Genomic DNA, 21,235 nt, shown 5'->3' on the forward strand with positions numbered 1-21,235 from the left:
TCCCTTTGCTTTTCTTTCTCATTCTGCTTTGTCCTGTGCTGCACTGTATAGTTATACCCTTTTATTTTTGTTCGTTTCTTGCCCTGTCCTGCCTTTTTTTTAAATAAGACAATTATTAAAATAATATAATGGACTTTAACAAGGTTCAGATTTGTGCTTTCCATTTGTTGGGAAACAGTATCCTGCTCTACAGCTGCCGAGCCACTGTGTCAGCATGAACTTGTGGAACAGCTGTAAGAGGAAGATCGCCGACGAAATGACAAGCCTTCATAAAGCTATTCGCTAATGTGTGAACGAGAGACCTTTCACTAACTGTTCTGTGTATTCTTTCTGTCACAGGGGGATCCAGGGGAGGCCGGGTCTCAAGGAAACCCAGGACAAAAGGTAGGCTACTCACTGATCAAACAACTTAAAAACTGCACCCTCAAAAAATTCCCTAAAGTTTCTTACAGCTGCGATTAAAGCTGTGATCAACATGAACTCAACTGTCGAAGTTGTACATTTTCAAAATGATTTTTGTTTTTACTGCGTGGTTTTCAGATGAAGTGAATAGCAGGTGGCACTTTTTGTTTAGTGATTTATGGAATCTGTCACTGCCCCTCACAGAGTTGATTTTCTAACATCATTGGACTGAATCACTACCTTGCCTTGTGTTGACCCCTTCACAGTGATGCAGAAAACAAAGCAATCTCAAAATCAAATTAAACCAGCAAGTGGGTGCCTGGTTGGCACAGGGTGAATGGTACTGCTACAGGGACACAAGTTCAGACCCAAGCAATGCCGCTGCTGGTTTGGCCAGGGACCCTACTGGACACAGTTGGCAGTATTCCTGGGTGGGAAGCCAGTAAGGGATCGTGTCCTTGTCGCTGCACTAGCGACTTCTACTAGATAGTCGGGTTGTCTGCACAGAGGGGGCTGGATTTTTGAGTATTAGTCTCAGTGTCTCATTTATACCTTCTTGGTGAAACTCTTTGGATGAAAAGCAAATGACTTTCATACCTTTATGGGTACTTGCGGCAATATGTAACTGTCTACACCCTCAGGCCATACTTGGGGTCAGGAGTCATAGACATTGCTGGGGAGACAGACATTTAAATTGAGTTCACTATACTTTACTTGAACTATATTTTTAAATAAACCTTTGAAGTCGGTTTGTGCTTGTGTTGCACTTCAGTGTTGCTGAGATTTTACATCCTAATGACATTTTTCCTGGACCACTATTTTGTTCTTTGTTTACTGCACTCTATGATATTGTCACCACTGAAATTGTAGACCATCAAATGTGGTATCTTGGGTGAACCCCTTTAGTGGATGAGGGTGTGTCCATTGACCAAGAAGCACCACTTACTCTGATGCCAGTACTTATCTTTTTGTTTCTTTCATATGTTATAAAGAAAAGGTGAGGGATAAAATTACATAACAAGGGAAAATTTCTATGTTCTAGACATTTCATTGCATTCAAGTGATTGCTAGTACTGAATGCTGTTGTGGGAAGCAGTTCATCTATCAGTGGTATATAGGATCGTTCCTTGATATGGAAAATGGCTTAATCCCGGACCCATCCAGTGAAGATGTTCAGCTCACTGTGGGGTAACACTTCTGCTGATGAACCTTGATACAGACAGCGTGGAATAACACTTAATGGCACAGTTTTGTCCACTCATTCTCCCTGAGGTGAGGTTCAAGAGCGTACTAACGCTATTCTGTTACACAACATTGCACAAGAAAAGTCCACATCAAGAGCTGTACCAGTAATAGTGACAGTGATGCTAACACCAAGCTCAATTCCTTTTCAATTATTTTTTTCTGTTTCAAAGATGTTGAAACCTGTTTTCTGTGCATAGCACATTTGTGAATTTGTGTAATATTATACATATTAGTCATACATAGTACACTATTACTAAATAAGACTAGTCTGTGTAGTACACTAGTCTTTCACCTTACATTTATGAATGTGTGGAAACATGCTCTGTACAGATGGTACAAGGCACTTCTACCAAATAGTGTCCTTGGACAGAAGCTAAGATACACATATTTTCAGGCTCTTTTGGTAGCCATGTTTTGAGAATTTTATGCAGCTGTCAGGATCATAAGAGTAATGATATAGTTGCCCTTGGACAGTGTACTATGGTAATTTACTTGAGTTTTATGGGCCAGCTGAGGTCATGAAACTGTATAGGTTACACTCTAATAAGAGAGCCAGCAAGTTCCAAGAAATCTCACACATTTCTGGCAGAGTGTTAGGAAAGTAAGGCCTGGGTATATCGAGAATAATCAGTGATCCTAAAAATATTTGTGGAGATAAACTTCTAACAGCTTATTCCTTGACAACATATAATCTTATGTATGCGATAGATTTTGTTCAATCTGAAATGATGCAATGAGCTCACCAAACTATCAATATTCCTGGGAATATTGTGTCTGATTCCCAAATGTGTTATTAGTGTTGATGTTGCCATAGTGCAAATGTGTGGTTCCTTGCAAAGCTCAATTTGGAGGAGTTGTGAATGAATTTTAGAGTTTGGTACATAACTTTTTGGCACCTTTAAACACAGGATAAAAAGTTCTAAATACTCTCATGCCCCCTATCTAGCACAGTTTTATTTTCACAGATAGTTATTTTTTGAAAGATTTTCTTTTTTGTGCATGTGGGACACACTTTTGGCATCTGTATACAGAATGCAGACAGTTTTCTATCCACAATAATTCAAGAACAGAATAGAGTGTGTTGCGATGTGCGATGATGTCAGAAATATCACACCACGTCTCTAGTGTTGTGATTGTGATAGTGTTAGATTGTGGAGTCCCTTGTTGCTTACAAAATAAGCAACAAGGGACTCCACTGATATGTGAAACACCCTACTTCTTTAAGTAAATTTATAATTATGTCCACACTGTAAGTTTGCCACATTGTCTATTATCTATAAACAGCTGTTCTGATAGAGGCATCCCTTCTCTGTTGGCTTGTTTTTTCCCTGTTTTAGATTTTTTGGGGGAATTTTTCCTTATCCAAATCAAGGGTCTAAAGATAGATGGTGTGAAGACATTAAAGCCCTTTGAGGCAAATTTATGATCTTGAGTTATAAATGTATAGCTAAAGTTATAAATAAAACTGACCTGGCTTTACCTTACCTTGATGTATGCAAACATTTTGTAAAAATGGAATATTTGTGAATGAATGTGTTCTCATGTATTTAATAACTGATTTATCTATGAAACACTGAAAATAAGCTTTCTAGAGTGACCATGTCCCTCCTTTATCTTGCTTGGAATTTGGAAACTGTTTGGTTGATTCCAATAATGCTTAATAGGAAGATGGTATGAAAGAACTGTGTTTGTTTGTTTAAACCTGCTGTGTATAAAGGTAAAAAAAAAAAAAAAAAAGATTAAAGTATGAACTTCTCTTTTCTTTGCCTTTTAACTTTCAATCTTGTGATTGCAGGGGGAACTTGGATCAGAAGGGCAAAAGGGAATCGATGGGGAGAAGGTAAGTACTGCTATCTCCAGCAGACATATATTCCATACATAGCACATCAGCCAGATCTCGTTTCGTCAGGGAATCAATTCTTATAGGCTTTTCATTTTCTGTGTGATGCCCTGGGGGTAGGAACGAAGCACAGTTTTCTATGTGGCTGTTTTCAGGTGCCTGTCATGTATGAAGTAGATCTAAGCATCTTCTAGCCCTCAACGTCCTTCTACAGTGAAATTAATTGATATGTATGCTACCATAGGCTTGGCATACTAATGGACTAAACTAATTTTTCAGATTACTGAAAGTCCCTTCTCTGTCATTGCAGGTCAAACTTTATTGCATGCTTTTAAATCTGGCTGCAGTGATGAAACTAATGTATGTGACGCAAACCACAACAGGAACTATGACTAAATGATTTTTTCTCCCTCTTATCTAAATGCAAATGCATTTGGAATGAATTACTATTCTTTATGGTGCAAACAATCCTTTAAATTCTTCAAGTGGTTTTCTGTGTTGTACAGAATTTGAGAGTGCAGAGTACAGTTTGCTCACAATCGCACAATCTCAGGAGATGGTTGCTGTGCAGATGGTCAGTTTAAAGTGGCTTAATAAAGAGACTTCTTTTCATCACCATCACCCCTTGAGCAGGCCAACAGCTGCCGCAGAAATCAGCCTCCCTGCTGCACCTGCACTCTGCCCTAACAGTAACTCTGAGAGAAATCAGTAAAGAAAACCAGAGATAAACAAGCATGTGGAGCTGAAAGAGTATTCAGCCTCAGTAAAAAAAGAAGTACAGTGTCTGGTAGACATAAACTACTGAGCACAGTTGTTAAATATGTACTAAAAGTACAGTTACAAGAGCGCATTGAGTTTATAGAAGAATCTGTTAAAAAATCTGACACTTTGAAAAGTTGTCAGAACGCAGTAGAATAGTTTATTAAGTAGAAATGTCATTTGTTAAGCATTGTCTCATTCGTAAGAAGAGGTAGAGAGGAGATAACTAAGCCTTAAATTCTAATTTTTAAAAGTGCAGTTTTGTGCACAGCTCAAATAATTTATTTGATTTCATAAAGCTTGGGTTATGTTATTCATTTTTTATCAGTGTAGACAGACTACTGCTATTCAGCGACAAATTAAAATGTCATCCTTTTGATTAGGAAACACATACTATGGCACTTACCAAATTTAATAATAGATAAAACATATTAGCAGAATTTTAGGTATTAAAAGAGAAAGAGGAAGCTGGACAATTAGGAAGGATACACTTCCTCCTTGCTTTTCCTCTGTCATCACTCCCTATTCTGTTTTCCCTGAATCCACTAAGAAGATTACAGTGAATAAATGTTATTGTGCCGTAACCCATAATACAACCATTAAAAGTACAATTCAGGCTGAAGGGGAAAAAAAAGAAAATGCAGAATTAGGTTATAAGCCCGAGCTTTAGTTTGTCTTGCCACAGCAAGTGTGGTTCTCTTTGTTCTAAGGTAAGTAGCTACTGGCAATTTGAAAAGCCAGTTGACGTCACACCTATATTTGCATACGAATAATGCAATCAAGTTTATTTACATAGAAATTTGACAGCGAATGAGACCACCTAATTGGAAACTAACTCTGTCCTCATCAGAGACCGACTGATTTGCAGTCATAATATTACCCAAACTATAATAGAAGAGTGAATAGAGAGCCAGTGTAGTAGATTCCTGGGATCAGGCTCTGTATGTTTCTGTCATTGATTGCTCCTGGTGCTACAGCAATCAAGAGGAAACAATGACAGAGCTTGTCAGCAGCCCTTCTTTCTTCATTCACTGGTCCACCCTGTGCTCCAGTTGACTGGACATCAGTGGGACACAAACTGGAAACAGCTGGAGGCTTGTTCACTACGGAGAAACTGAGACTGTGTTGATAGGCCTTTTCCAAGAAAAGCAGCTGCGCAGTACTTTTCTAGAAGTCACCAGTTGATGTCGTTTGCATATCAGTACATCGAGTCCAGAGTTAGTTAGAGTTATCACGTCCCCAGAGGATGTCTGAAAAGTGTGGTGAGTTGTTGAGTTGGCAGCACTGGGCCAAGGCTCTTGGTCGAGAGTCTGTCCTGCTCCCCTCTGGTCTCTGTGTGCCCAGGAGGCATCATTGTCAGTGGTTCTCAGTCAGAAACCTTGAGATGAGATCTTATTCTAATGGCAGTATTCAGTCAGAAATATGAAAACTGACAATTCCACTTTCGGCCAATATCCTCTCACTAATCAAAATTATTCATTCATCTAATCAATCATTCATTTCTGTGCAGTGACTGATTGCAATGAAGATTCATCAGTTTCACCTCTGTGTGTCCGCTACTAGGACAGGGCAGGGACGCAAACCTGTTTTCCTAGAGGTTAGCTGGAGATAGCAGGAGAACTTACTTGTTTTTGTCTTTGTGCATCCCACATTGGCAGTTGGGCCTATAGAATGAATTTCCCACATAGCTCACCTTGGATTCCCCACTTCTTTGAGTGATTTGAAACCAAGAAAAGTTTAGAAATTCAGACTATATACAAAGAATTTCTTGTAGTCGGCTAGTTTGTCCAGTATTGCAGACATCCACTGTGGATAGTTCTTGTCCAAGTTACCATGACTTTGTGTTGTGTGGACCTATTTATATACTGGATGCACAGAATATGACAGTGGCAACTAATTACTAAAGGAGTTTATTTATTATTTTCAGCAAATTACAATTCTTAAGTAATATATATTGACTGTTTTTTTTGTTTGTTTGTTTGTTTTTTGGTCACTTGGGGGCAGTGGAAACAAACAATAAAGACATCACCCAACATACAGTATTATACATGATTTAAGTTGATGTTGTCGGCTTCAGCCCCCCGTGATCCCTACAGATGAGCAGTATAAAAAATGGATGGATGGATTGATGGATGACCAAACTTGTGAGAAAGCAGTTGTCTACTTATACATCCTGCAGTTACAGGGCAGCATTAGCTTTCTGCTCTTGGTCTTCAGTAACTCCTGGGGTAACTATCATCCTCTTAAGCTCCTAAATGCTCCAATATGATCACCAGTCAGTCACTCATTTGGCCCCCTATTTATACTGCTCAGGTAGTGTGCAGTAGGTTTTTAGAGTTTTTCTTCATGAGAACAGCTGCCTGCTATAGCAGAAAGTGGTGTTGATGCGAGTGGTGCAAGTCAACCAGAAACGGATGTAAAACCAAAGGAGTGAGCTGAAAGACCCTAAAATGCTCTGTGAAGCTGAGGGGAACTACAAAGTAGGGTGATATTCTCTGCTGAGCAACTCTTTTCACGCATAAGGAGTAACGTGATCCATTGTTAATATAAAAATATTTGACTGCAGCAACTTTCAAACGGAGAGATTTAACTGATTTTAACTCCCCTTTGCTGGTTTCAAGATAATAATCCCAACAGAGGTATCAGCCATTTATCACAATTGATTCGATACATTAGGTTTTCTTGGAAATTCTGTGGAAACCAAGAAAATCTAAGACGTAACACGATCTCCCTACCTGTGAAATTACAGCATAAATCAGGCTGTGATGGGATGTTCATTATTAGTCTTTCCCACAGCCGTGCTGTTTTCTGTGATTTATTTGATTTCTTGGCCTAACCCCTGTATTTGATTTAGATTAATATGAAGGCGGGACATGGAATAAAAGATATGAGGTCACCTAGCTCTATGTCTCATCAGTGAGCATCCAGCACTACAGGATTAATGGGTTAAAACCAGTCTGCCTAGTGTCTCTGTAAGTGAGATCAAGTTGAGCCTCATAAGCTAAGTAAGACTGCCCCTTCTTACACATTTTATCACCTATAGCAATAAGGCCTAAGAGACTTAAAAGCCCAAAAGATATTATTTGCATGATGTAGACTGCAGATGTTGTAGGACTATAATGTAGATAATGCACAGAAATTTGGCTATTGCATGCCTTTAGGTCTATAAAACTGTAGATCATGTGGTCATATACATTATTCATGTTTAATATAATAATACTGCCAGATACTGTTGCATCTGTGGTAGTTGACTCAGTTGGTTCATTCTGATTATGTCTCAGTTGCCTCAATACTGAAAAAAGAAGACAATAAGAACAGCAGGAAAGATGTAGGTTACTACTGATTGTAAACAAATTCAAAACTTTGCTTGATAATTCCAGTGAACCTATTTACTCCAACTACCGACTCTAATACCTTCTCTGTCCCTTTACTGCTATTAGCTCATATTCCATTTTTAAAGCTAGTATGTTATTTAAGGCTTGAGTAGACACCTGAGAAGCCAGAATTCTCTGTATGAGCATGTGATCTGGTATCGTTTTGCAGATACACGTCCTGCGGGACAGAAGGAATGCTCGACGTCTTATCTTGTAGGTAATCCAAGTTACATTTGTGGATACATGGCGTTCAGTTGAAGAGTGAAGTGTCATAGAAAAAGGAGTCACACAGCACTGATAGAACATGATATCCTCTGCACTAGAGGATCTCTGACAGCGTACTGTATTCTGATATCCTCACACAGTGGCCCTTTGTTTAGGTTGCCTTGGTAAACTAGCATTATTATTTAAGTGTAGCAGTCATGCTAATAAATTATGTTTTTAGTTTCAGTGTCAATATGATTAGTCTTATGCCACGCTGTACGTGGTGGTGTATCGCTGAGCAAATGGAAAGTCACAAAAGGCATTTCCTGCTGTAACCTCCCTGGCATTTGTAGGCCAGCACTCAAGATATCTATGTTACATGGAGATCTTGTTCCATGGAGCTTTAAAGGCCTGTCATTCAGTATTACAACACTTCCCCACCAGAATGTGCTGAATACTTAATACATCTACAATTTTAATTTAGCATCTCCCCAATGGGCCAAACCCAGTTTGAGATGATTAAATTGTGCATAGTAACTAAACCTTGCAATTATTTTACCTTCTGTCAAAGAAGGGCACTGACCTGCAGCTGCTTTTGATTGGTAAAAGGTACAAGTAAACGTAATTAGACTACAAATGTACTTCCCCTCTTCTCTGACTGTTTATTTGCCTGCTTTAGCTGTTTTGTGCTGGGGAGTTGCCAGATTGTCCTGTGGCCCCCAACGCTACAGGAGTGACGAGACACAGTGGTGTGTGTAATTAGCAGGCGAGTGTACACAGCTCCCCATAGTGTTGTGACCTCGTGCTGCAGGAACGACAGCCACACAGCCAGCACCATCCTATTCCCAGCCCTTTCTCCCTCCTCCGTCCTCCGTGTAAATGCAACAAAGCCCACGGCTTGCAACAAAGGCTAACAATGTATCAAGCTCCTCGAGTCTTCGGCTCCCTCCGTGTCACTGTGCTCCTGAATTGGACCTGTGGGCTCAAGACTGAGTCCATTAGACAGAATTGAAGCATCTTAACTAGGCTACTGTGTGTAAGGTAACATAATTTTTTTAAAAAGGGAAGAAAAAGGGGGTCCCTGAAGGGGTCATTAGTTATTTCCCTCTTCAGAGATAAGAACCTTTTGACAATTATCAACATATATCATGACTGAATAATTTGTGTGTTGGTCAATTAAGAATTTTAAAACAGCATAGCTTATATCAACATCTGAGTTACTGTTGTGCTAAAAGCTACATTTGGGCATTGATATAGGATCCTTTATTAAACATTAGAGATATTGCCTAGTTATTGAGAGCGTGTTCTGACACGGTATGACACAATGACAAGTGGCAGATAACTCTGACTACAAAATTTGATACATTTGCAGCATTGACAGCCAGTAAGTTGTAACAAAAACATATTTCATTTTTGCCCAGGAGTTTGGGGCAAGCATCATCATTCATAAGTTTTATTTTCTGCTCTCTGAAAGAGGACATTTATTAAATTAAAAGCTCTTTCTGTTATGCAAGGACCGAATAAAGGCAAGTTAGTTAACACAGTATATCATTACAACAGAATAACATTGTAGTTCTCTTTATTCTGTCAAAAAAGATTTGATGAAAGCTTTTTGACCAAATAAAATTATGGTATATAGTTTTTGTTTTGACAAGCAATTATTTGTGCTCTAATACCACACATCATAAAAAAATTATTCAAAGTGGCAACTCTGAATTCATTCCAAAGGCGTAGTGTACAGTGCTGAATGTAGGACAATTAGACAATTAGAGCAGAATTGTATAAATTCCTTTTTGTGTGTGTCTTAGTGAAATTTAATGCAAAATTAGCTAGAATGTCAAAAACCTTAGCCAAAAACAGTGAGGGCTCACTTTTAATTGGTTGCTGCTTACTAGTATATACATCAGAGACAAACCCAGATGCTGTGCAGTTCCACAGGTCCTGTCACTAAAAACACTGCAGTCCAGTAATTAGCTGAAATACCCCTGCTATTGAGCCAGGTTTTTATCAGAAAAACGCCAAAGTGTCTAGTGTCACACTAAATTAACAAGGACACATCACAGAGCATTAGTGGAGGGGGTACACTGTCTGACTCTGGCAAACTTGAGTGGTTCTGGATCTTTTATGTAAAACTGCTCTGTTGACTCTTGTAATTAAAATATTTACCAGCAGAAAGCATTTTTTGTGGCACACCGATTAAACTCAGCATGCGAAAAGCTCGCTGTAAAATACGCTGCACACATTCAACATGTGTTGAGAGAGTGATTATTTGATTGACTGACCTGAATTTGGTTTCTGATGGGGACGTGTGCCACGGGAAAAATAACTCACCACCTTGCACGATTCCAGTTGCATTATTCAGTTTGAAGTATGGCAGCTCTCTCTCAGCCCCTTCTGTAAACAGATTGTCTCGTGTGCAGTCTGCGGGAGAGGATGCTGGTTGAGGGGAAGTTCATTTTGCAACAGTGATGTAAGACATTACCTTAAATATTCATGACTTCTAACAAAGCCCTATATAGTAATAGTATAATGGAGTCATTCTAATTTTAAAATATGACAGTACTAAACAGAACATGCTGTTCTAGGAGATACAAATTGTACTGTCCAGTATAATTTAGAACATTCTAATGTAAGCTTAGATTTAATGAATTTTCTGTGTTTCTGTAGGTCAATTTAAGATGAATTTCAAGCATATGAATTCAAATAAGATGCAATTAACTCTTTAGAGTTAAAGAAATGAGAGACTGTCACAAAACATAGCAATATCGAGTGTAGATTCAGTTTTAGTAAACAGTATTACTGTATTACTGGAGAAGTTGTTGGATTTAGCCTGAAAAAAGAGTCCTGCTCAGTGTGTACAACTTACAGCCACTGATATAAAAACTGATCCTCACCTGTGCCCTTAGCTGCAGGTTTGTACAATATCAAGAACTAATTGATTTTTGACCAGCAATATCACATATCTTTACTGTTTAGCAACAAATTGTCTCAAAGTTAAGACTTTATGATTCTCATTTTAGACTCTAGGTGACAGTTGTTCTCTTTTGAGTCTCTCTTTATGTTGGTGCCTCAGAGTGACATTATTGATTCTTAAAACATATTGATTCTCATCTATTAGGTGATGCTAATGTATGTCATTCTACATGGCTGAAGTGAACAATGTGTGTGGTTCCACAAATGAGTTTGAATTTACCTTTAGCTCATGACCACAAAGCTTTGAATTTGACCAGATGTCAACCTTGTGGTCTGAAAGACCACTTAATTACTGATAATCATCACAATAAGAAAACATGTTTATATTACAGAACCCCTCTCACCGTGATGAAATGTCAGTTTTATAAAAGTGGAAGAAAATTTCTGGCAGAATTGCTCAGATCTTCTTTGGCAATCGACAGAACCTGAAGTTGTTTACATCCTTGTTATCAGATGAGCCTTGTACGCTGATGCGTTTTAGTCTCTGCCGTAGCTCGGTAATAACTGCTTCTGGATCCCATTGTGTTAAATTGCCTCAGTAAAGTGGTTACACTGTCGATTTGAATAAAGAATTGGGCTCTCATGTACAGTTATGAGACGGCTGCCCTATTATTGACACTGAGTGCCCGCATAAAAAGATACAATCTGATAAAATCATGTCACAATCATGTCACTATGAGTGCAACTTTTAGGCAAGCTGTATGAGTTACCATAGAGGCAATTATTTTACACCAGTATTACGAGAGCTTCTGTTTTCTGAATGGTAGTGTTTAATATGAGGCTTGCAGGGAACAGGCAATGAATTAGTCACGTCTCTGGTGGAGCCAGACTTAATGTGATAAAGGTAGGTAATCATCTTCTGCAGATATATAATTCACTATTAATAGCCTTTCTAACTCTAAATTTAACCATGACAAATTATTGTATTTCTGAGTCATTTTACAGACCGCTCACGCTCCCCATCTTTCCTGTCCCCGGCTCCAACCTATTTCAAAGAGTTGCTGCTACTGGCCCAAATGTGTCACACCTAACAAGGCTTGCTGCAAATTTAGCCTGTCAATATGTGTCAAGCCTCATTCATCAGCTATCACTCTTTATCTCAGCTGTCCTTCTTCTTTCACTTTTCACCACCGAGAGGCTTGACTTTGCCCCGAGCTTGCGTAGTTCAGTTCCGCCCCCAGGTCCTCTGCTTCAAGGTGTAAAAGCAATGGCAATCACAGTCCTTGCTAAACCTAAGTGCAGCGAGAGGAAAAAAGGAGAAGGGGTTGGGGGTAAACACTGTGTAACCAGCTGATTGTAAATCTCTCAGCAAACTTTTGGTACATGCAGTGTCTAATGATTGACATTATTTATTTGCTCTTATCCCACTGATTGGTTGTGACAGGCATGAGAATCTCACACCTGCATAACATACTTGCCTACTGAGTGTCAACATACTGACAAACAGTAACACATGTTGTTAAATTCTGTTTAACAGTATTTTAATCCATCATTGTCAGTTAAAAGAAATATACTTCAATATGTTGTATATTTTTGTTCCCAGGGTCTGAAAGGTGACCCAGGGCCAGTTGGTCCAGTTGGTCCAGTTGGTCCCAAAGGAAACAAAGTGAGTGAGTCTGCCACCCATACTGGCCCAGACAAAATTACACTATAATTGTTTTCATTTTTCTTCTTTAAATGAAAATGGATACTTCAGGGAATCTGCTTGACTTTCATGAGCTGTAATCTCAGTCTCAATGACGGGTTTGCCCATCTGTTTGAAGTGCTGCTATGATTGCTACTCCAAACATGGCCAGCTAAAGAATACTGTTATTGCTATCATAACTTAGAAAGACCTTATTCATGGTCATATAGAGTAGATTTTGTCCCGGCTTAGAGAAAATGTTCTACTCACTATATTTGCACAGTATTTGTATATTCACAGGGGTAGCTGTTTGTAATGGACGTACCCATCGAAATCCCTTTATCTTGCCCTCTCTAAACAGTATTTTTATGGGACTAAAGCCTACAGCAAAAATGTGGCTTGCATTCTCTTGCCTTTTTGTTTGTGGACACTTCACAGGTACTGTTGATTCAGAATATGTTTGATATTCGGTCTCAAATATTAGGAATCCAATAGTTATGTAGCTATTCCCTGTACTGTAGGCTATGACTGGAATATAAGACCAGCTGGAAGTGCTACAGCGGAGTTTGATGCTAAACCTTGTTCTTATCTGCAGCCCCTTTATAGTTTATTCATTGACATCCCTGACATGAATTAGATTAAGTCTTGTTGCAGTGCAGAAAATGTTGGTCTTTTTAAAGTTTTTTCTTTTCTTTTCATCCCACAGTGGGATTATTTTCCATGTATGAGATGAAATGTTTTTCCTGTAATTAGTTGCCATATCTTCCCGCGCTTTTATTTTTCCACCCGTAGTGGGGCCTTTTTTTGTTGTTGTTGTTGTCTTTTGGAAGAACTCACCACGTAATTGTAGGTGCAACGCTCTGTCTGCCAGCCTTGAAGTTATAATGAGGTCTGTGTGTTTCTGCGAAGACAACAGAGAATCACAGGGTATTTTATCCTATTTTCCGGATGGGAGGGTGGGGATGGGGTGGGGTTGGAGAGTACATTTGTTTGTATTGAAACTGACAGAGGGAGGCACATTTAGAAGCATGAAGTAATGAGTCCCCTGAATATCCTATAGCAGGCATATTTTAGCTGTGACATTCATTTAGACAACAAAATGGATGTGAACCACAAGCCCTTTCTTCTTTCATCCACATCTGATAAAAAGAGACTGCCAGTTGTAAAATCCAGATTTTCGACTCAGTGCTTTATGAAGTACTGTTAAGTTTGTGGTGAAATGCAAAAAGAAATGCGAAATATAGGAGTGCGATACATGAGTTTTATCTGAAAAGACAAAAACAACAGAGGCAGTAAAAGGCATGTGAGATCATTGCTTACATTAGGTTACACTGGTGTCAAAAGACATCTACTTGTTTCCTTATATGACTTTTCCTGGCTGCCTTTATGTCACAGTCACCAAACAATGTGATCATACTTGTCCATTGTTAATACTGCAAAGCTTTTCCATGATATAGTATGACTGTGTTTATTTTAAGGCCTGTCACATTTAATAGCACCAACCCACCTGCCAGTTGTGAAAGTCATCAGACAGGTTTCATTTCAAGACGTACTGTAAATACCAGCAAAGTCTTCTATAGCACATAGTGCATATGTTGAAATATTATTGCTATGCACACTAAATCTTGTATTACCTGACCTTCAGTTTTTATCACAGACATATTGGCTGGCCTTTAGGGCAAGATATTTAAAAGTCAAAACTATTTTGTATTGATTTAGCCTTAACCAAGATGTTATTGAGTGAAGTTTTAGGAGCTTTCACTAATTATTATCTTCCTTCACAGGGGGATGTGGGTCTGCCTGGAGCTCCAGGGCTCCCTGTAAGTTCACACTGTTTCATTTACATCTCATTATGCGATCTGTACGTGTAAGAACATTCAAAAGAGCTGGAAATGTTACTCATGCGGGTGTGACCTGAAATGGCTAGACCTGAGCTTTGTAAATATCACAGCCTTTTGGCCGACTAGACGCTACTCACACAGTGTTAAAACATCTGGCCCACAGAGATGGAAAGTGAAGCACTCAGGTGAGCAGTCATTGTGTCACATTACCACCACATGGGATTGGGTCAAACAAGTAGCAGATAGACAGGGCTCAGTGGGCATCCCTTCTTGGGCCAAAAAAGGACAAGGATGAGCAGCCAGGCAGAGAAGAAAGGAGCTCCAAGCCTCTGGATGTGAGGGTTGACAGGTAGTCACTGCTTGTATCCTGCATGGGTGAGACATGCGCTTATTGGGTTGGTGGCTGTCCCTGCAGACTCCACTTCACTGACACCCGGGAGGAACTACACCACACTTTTTGTATTTTGTTCTTATAATTGGATTGGCTGTACCAGTGTTGTTTCCATGGTCCTGTTAAATCCACAGGAAACATAACTCACAAATGTACTCATTCCAATGCACACATAAACTGAAGGTACATATGTCAGCAGACATATATAATCACACATGCTTGTATAGTCATCTATCAACACCTATAATGACTGTGTGGGCACAGATTCAAACACACATGCTTTCAATGCATTGTAGCCTGCGAGTTGATGTCTACTGGAGATTAAAGGTATACTATGGGTGGTTAGCTAATTATGTCCTCATCATGAGGGGGATCAGCCTGCCAGTTTTAATCAGCACTGGAGTGCTACAAAAACTGTGTCCTATTGCTCCTGGCTTGCCCCTTTTTATGTCACCAAAGTGCCTGCAGTACTCACAGAACACTGCCGCCATCCATTAACTACTCTGTAATACTAATTTTACATTTATAAGGGCAAGCAAAATAACAATCTTTCCCTGACTATCGAACAGGGTTTTACCAAACTTTCTCACGTCACGCTGGTAAATTGGTTGGTGGGCATGAACAGAACATGTTGGGAGGAAGTTATTAAAGTATTGTGGACTTACTGCCAGAGGATTTGCTTGTTACGCAAGGTCAAAACCTTGTGCTCACAAGCCAACACAAGATGTACCGTTGTACATGAATAATTGATTCATTAGCAGGGATACTGAGGCATGTTTTATTTAGGGTGTCGCAGATCAGAGCTGTCAGTCTTTTATAAATTCAGCTGCAAATATCTTAGGGTTGTCAGCTTCCTTGTTAAACTTTTGTTTTTGTGGTTATTGTTTGTTCTTTGCATGAGGCCTTTGACTGACAAGGATGATATACCTTGTGAATATCCATTTCTGCAGCTGTTTCTAAGAAAAGTCAACAGCTTTTTGACTTTTGGATGCCAAATGAAAGAAGACACCAATTGCTTGTGTTTGAAAGCTGAGATGTTTTATGTGGCCTTGTGTCCTGTACTCTGGCCTGATGGGTAGACGACTCTGTCTGCCCTTTCCTGACACTGACCAGCAGGGAGCCTGTGGAGTTGTAATAGTCATGGCCTTATTTCTCTGCAGGTCATTATGACCTAGGTCCTAGGACCTCCTGACCAATTGAATCACTTGCGTGTAACTGGCAAACATGTATTTTTATATCGTGTATGAATCATGCAAAGCTTGTTTTCATACTGACTAATATGTTTTGATTGTTTGATTCCTAGGCTGAAAAAGAATGTCTCAAAGGGGATCAGGTACTTCAATTACATTAACACAGTTAGTTTTAACTGGAAAAATCTAAACATTCTAAGTTCTTTACTGTATCTTATTGTTTTGTCAACATATTTCTTTTATTTTCCACACACAGGGCCCTCGAGGTGACAAAGGCGAGAAGGTAAAAAAAAATAATCACCACCCCGCACGCATAGTATCTCATTCTCATCTGTTTTTCTTGTTGGACAAAGTGCGCATAACATATTCGCTGCAATCAAGCACAGCTATTAGGTTCAACAGGCAATTATTGAAGCACCATAAGCATATCCTAGCACAAGAACTTCAAAGCAAAGTCACAACTCAGCATATACCTTGATTAACATAAGATACTGCGTAGGATAATGGAATGAAGCTCTGATCAACCGAGGCAGCAAATTGCCTATTAAAGGGATTGCTGAGAAGTCACCTAGAAACGCTTCACGAGTAACAATGGAAACTGCAGCTGTACCTTCTATCCATTCATGCAGTTTTAACTAAGTCACTCACTGTAATAAAGCCACTAGTTATCCACTGGTCTACTGAGAGCATTTTGCATCTTTTTTTTTTTGTTTTTTTCACAAGTCAAAAAGCAAGCCATAGTCTCTCCCCGCAATTCCAAATGCACATGAATGTAGCACCCAATTCACTATGATACATGTCCTTTCCCCAGGGATTGGCTGGGGTGCCAGGTCAGCCAGGGGAACCAGGCAAAGAGGGCAAAAGGGTGAGTAAACAGAAACAATCCACCAGTTGGCCTGGCTCATGGTTGTACCGACTGTGAGGACCCGGCCTGGGGAAAGGCCAAACAGCAGCTGAGGGGTTGTTTTTTTTTTGGGGAGGTGAAGATGATCTATGGACCTGCAAAGAGACAAGGGGAGGTGTGGGCTTGTTGAATGACAATTAATGAATGGGCTTCATGCTCGTGGGGTGACACACACTCAAAGTATGACTGGCAGCACACATGGTTAAATCCCAGTCGGTGAATGTTTTGGATAGTATTCAGTTTCCTACAGGGCCAGCTTGATTTGGGATAGAGACAATGTCCATGACTGAAACAGCTGAAAGATAACACCATTACATTTATTTATTTGTCACCTCTGACTGTTAGTTAGTTAGGAATACATGTTTCACAATTTGCAATGTCTAAATTAGAAGTAACTTTTTCTATGCATAAACATTCTTTGTGGAAACTAAAGCAAAATCCCAGTATATCCAGCTACTTTTAATTCACACAGGGTGTTCTCACATGTACATTGAGTAAACAGTGGGCTGAAGATTTCCCAACAGCAAGAATGTTATTGTTCCTTGACATCACAGCTGAAAGGCAGTGTCCAAGGACAGGTGGAGAGAGTGTCCTTTTGTGTGCCACTTAATTGACTCGGTGTGAATACCTTCGCCTGTGACACCGTGATCAAAAATAGGCTCTTCAGACGATTGAGTATTTCTGTTTGTCTCACAGAGAATGGTCGTAAAACAGCAAGAAAACATTTGGCTCTGCTGCAGCAAATTATAAAATATAAAGCAGGTTGAGCCGTGGAGCAACCATAAGTAGGTCAGGCAAATGTTCTTTTCAGATAAAGCAAGAGCTGATGAGATGATGCACAATGCTCAAGACATCTGGACATAAGTATCTCAAGAATTCCACCCTTCTGTGTGCGGATACATTCAAACTCAAAACTTGTTCCAATAACATTAACAATTTACAACCTATCATCAGTTGTGTTTCTCAGTGGATCATTTCCCACAATGCAGTGAAGTAACGGCATCCATTTTCAGGGAAAATATTCATGGTCAACAAACAAACAGAGCTCAGAGCCTGGTGCAGATGTTTTTTGATTGTTTTGTTGTTGTTTTTCGGTGCTGTTGTCTCTCTGCCTCATTAGTTAGGTGTTGTATTATGCCTTACCTGACTTAAGAAGGGATGGAGCGTCAAAGGCAGCGAGAGTCAGAGGCATCAATTATGGTATGCACTTTTCTTCTGAAATACAGTTTTATTATGAATCTCTCAATCATAATTGGTTTTGAGGAAATAGAAAGTCGCTCTGCTTTTGATGTTGTGGCTTCTTGGTTTCCTATATACCCGAAATATTTCTTGCACTGGTTATTTCTTTGAAGATTTTGTAGGTAGAACTGCCTGAGGACTTTAAACTGGTCACTTCAGACTTTCTGCTGCTGTTGTTGTTGCTGAAGACACAGTTCTGATCTATTAATACGCTGTCTTTGATGACTGCCTGACTTCATGGTGACTGTTAATGTGCTAAGGTTCCTGCTTATTCTTAGCTCTAGGAGTCACATGTGGCCTCGAAGTTGTTGACCAACCTGTGTTTCTGCAGCTTGACAGCCTATTTTAGGAAGGTGGACATGTATCATTATCAGGACCTAGCTAGTGGCCAGCTGATACAGCAAGAGACTCTCACCCAATTAGCAACTCTTGTCCATGCTTGCAACTAACTGGTTTCACTAAGAGCCACGGATGCTGCACAAATGATGCAGAATATCTTGACGTAGACTGACCATTCTGCAACCTTCATATAATAGCCAGGAGTGGAAAGCTTTCACAAGCCCTTAGATTCAAGCCAGACCATCTTTCACACTGTCTACTTCAATTTATTGTTGAGGAAAATACAAGTACTCTAAGCTATTTAGATTTACTTCAAGGAGATGTGGAGGACATTTTAGAAAAAAAGAATGATGCCATTTGCACTGATCCTCCTCTGAAGCTTAAAGCAACATATGCAAGAGAGCATATCAAGGGCAGTCACACAGCCCCCTCCTGTGACCCCATGTCTAACATTCACAGAATCTTGATTTTATCTTATTACCTTGATGGATGACTAGTTCAGTTTGTCAGGATGGAGGTAAGGGCCAGTCCAACCATGTCTAGGAAATTATGGGAATGTATTGCCCCCACATTACACATTGCCATTAATAGTAATGTGAATGGCTTGGTTTTATCTATTATGGATGGCATTGACACAGAGTGGCCGGCAAAGAGTAGGACTTTGGGATTCAGTGGCACATTACACAGATCAAAAAGAAGATGGGGAGTACCAGTAAAAAAGATATGTCCCCCTTGCTAATGGTAGTGTGGTAAAATTTTCATCAAGTGCAGTAATGATGTGCTAAGCTCTGTGTTGCCATCCTAGAATGTCTCTGTCCTGCACAGGTCATAGAGGCAAAAGGCATACATGCTAAAGGGAACAACCTTGGAATTTTAGAGTTTTCAGCATAGTCATTTGTAAGCCAAGTCTTAGCCATGTTCATGCAGCATGCAAAGCAGAGAACTGCCTGCCTGGCACCCATCTACAAATATGAGGGACTGTATAATAAAAGTCTTGTGTGCATACAAAAGTGATGTGGGATTTTGTGGCAGAAAGCATTGCAAAATTACCAAATGATGTAATTTTGCCTGCTCAAAATAAGAGTGAAAACCTACGCTTGGTCAATTCAGACTTGGTTTATTTATGTTTATGCCAAGTCTTCCCAGCATACTGTGCTTCAGTTGCTGGCACTGGGTTATGAGTGGGTTCAGTGCAGACATGGGTTTCATCCCATCTGTAGTTGTAGGTTCTTGTGGATTAATAAATAATCACCTTAAGAAATCCCCCATTACAAGGTGGGTCTTGGAGTTTTAATCCACCACATTAAGCCTTATTAACTGTGTAAATGTACCTGTATAGAAAAATAAGTCCTTGCCAAATATAAGTCACTGTACAGTGTTGTTTCTTTTGGTTTGCCAGTGATGGCATCACACAGGACAGACATTTGCTCTAATCAAGTAATCTGGGACCATTGGATAAGCGTTTTAAATCAAATTTGTTATTAGCGATGTGTTATTTTTTTTCTATTTTGTAGAATCAAAATAATATTAATACAAAGCATTTCAAATCCCCTTTAATCAACAGAGTGCCACTACTGTGCCAATGATTCCTTGTGTCCTGCGTTGGAAAATGCACACGTGTGACAGATGTGCCTCACAGTGTTTGTTCTTATTAGACATAGCTGAGCTAGTGCAGAGATGATGAAACTTCAGCAAGCCCTAGAGGGAGCAGAACAGTGCAACTGCTCTGTCTATGGATGCATTCTCTTCAAATGAATTATGCAGTGCACATCCTCTTATTGGTTTATTTATTCAAATCTAATTACTTGGTTATTTATTTACTTATTTTGCTCAGAGAGTGAAGTAGTTGGCATATTTGGCAAATTATATCGATTAGTAGCTGGTGAGTTACAGCTCAGCAAGGGCGGACTGGGATAATAGTTCTGGCCATATTCACTCCATTCGCAACAGATCACATATTGTAAGTGTTATGTCAAAATATTTTTGCCATTAAACTGTATTTTACTTTTAGTTTATAATATCCAAAATAGTTAAAAACTATGTGTCTTCAGTTTTAAGAGTCAGTCAATTGCACTTCCATAATTAAGCCTGCAGGAATAAACATTCATAAATATCATTTTTGTGCACTGTTTGTTTTGCACATGTTGCACATTTTCTCAGAGCTCTGACTGGAGTTAATGGTCAACAGCCCTGCTGTTTTGGTTTTTTTTTTTTTTTTTTTTTTTGAAACACCAGCTACATTTCTTGCTCATAAAGGTAATTTTACAGCATTTAGTGGCACCTTCCTCCTTGCCTTTTCTCCTTTTAATGCACTCCCTCCCACCTCTACTTTTTCTCTTTTTTCTCTCATTCTCTATTTCTCCTGTTGTGTTAATTTTTTGCAGTGACTGAACGTGTTAATGCGTATGAGTGTTCGACCAGTCGCATGTGATGACAGACGGGGATCATACCATCAGGTTAAAAGTAGGCAGGGAACTGATGAGTTACAGTTCTGAGGGGCTGTAGCTGTCCTGTGTTGTTTTCTATTGAATTTACCTATTTCATTTTGCATCTTTACCACAGACGGGCGCCATGCGACCCGCAAGTCTCCCGCTGCTCGCTATGGCCTAGTGTGAAGCTCAGTAATAAGCATGTAAGATGTCATTTATTGTGCACAAGGTAAGGAGGTTTGTGTAATCTTTGTTGCCACAAAAAAAAATTTACCATCAGGTAAAAGGTGACATTCTCGACTGACTGCCTTCGGATTGTCTCCAGTTTCTCTCTCCTGTAAAATGACTTCTGCTTCTTGGAGAAATATTCGTCTGCATACCTCAGCTGGGGATCTGGGTGGATGACATTGTGCCACATGAGATGCCTGCATCATATGTCAAGGAGATAAGAAAGGAGAAAAGTCACTATAAAGGTGAAAAA

General features: G+C 39.5%; 1 protein-coding gene across 1 annotated transcript in view; it reads left to right on the top strand.

The window, feature by feature from the left end:
* Nucleotides 1-21,235, top strand: part of LOC124065712 (collagen alpha-1(XIX) chain) — a 95,575-nt gene that overhangs the window by 16,761 nt on the left and 57,579 nt on the right. The window contains exons 10-16 of the mRNA XM_046401362.1: nt 340-384; nt 3,443-3,487; nt 12,341-12,403; nt 14,206-14,241; nt 15,957-15,986; nt 16,100-16,126; nt 16,655-16,708. Of these exons, the coding sequence (XP_046257318.1) occupies nt 340-384; nt 3,443-3,487; nt 12,341-12,403; nt 14,206-14,241; nt 15,957-15,986; nt 16,100-16,126; nt 16,655-16,708 (300 nt within the window). The remainder of the gene's footprint in view (nt 1-339; nt 385-3,442; nt 3,488-12,340; nt 12,404-14,205; nt 14,242-15,956; nt 15,987-16,099; nt 16,127-16,654; nt 16,709-21,235) is intronic.

Source organism: Scatophagus argus, chromosome 10 (assembly GCF_020382885.2).
Source record: "Scatophagus argus isolate fScaArg1 chromosome 10, fScaArg1.pri, whole genome shotgun sequence".
Classification (NCBI taxonomy): domain Eukaryota; kingdom Metazoa; phylum Chordata; class Actinopteri; family Scatophagidae; genus Scatophagus; species Scatophagus argus.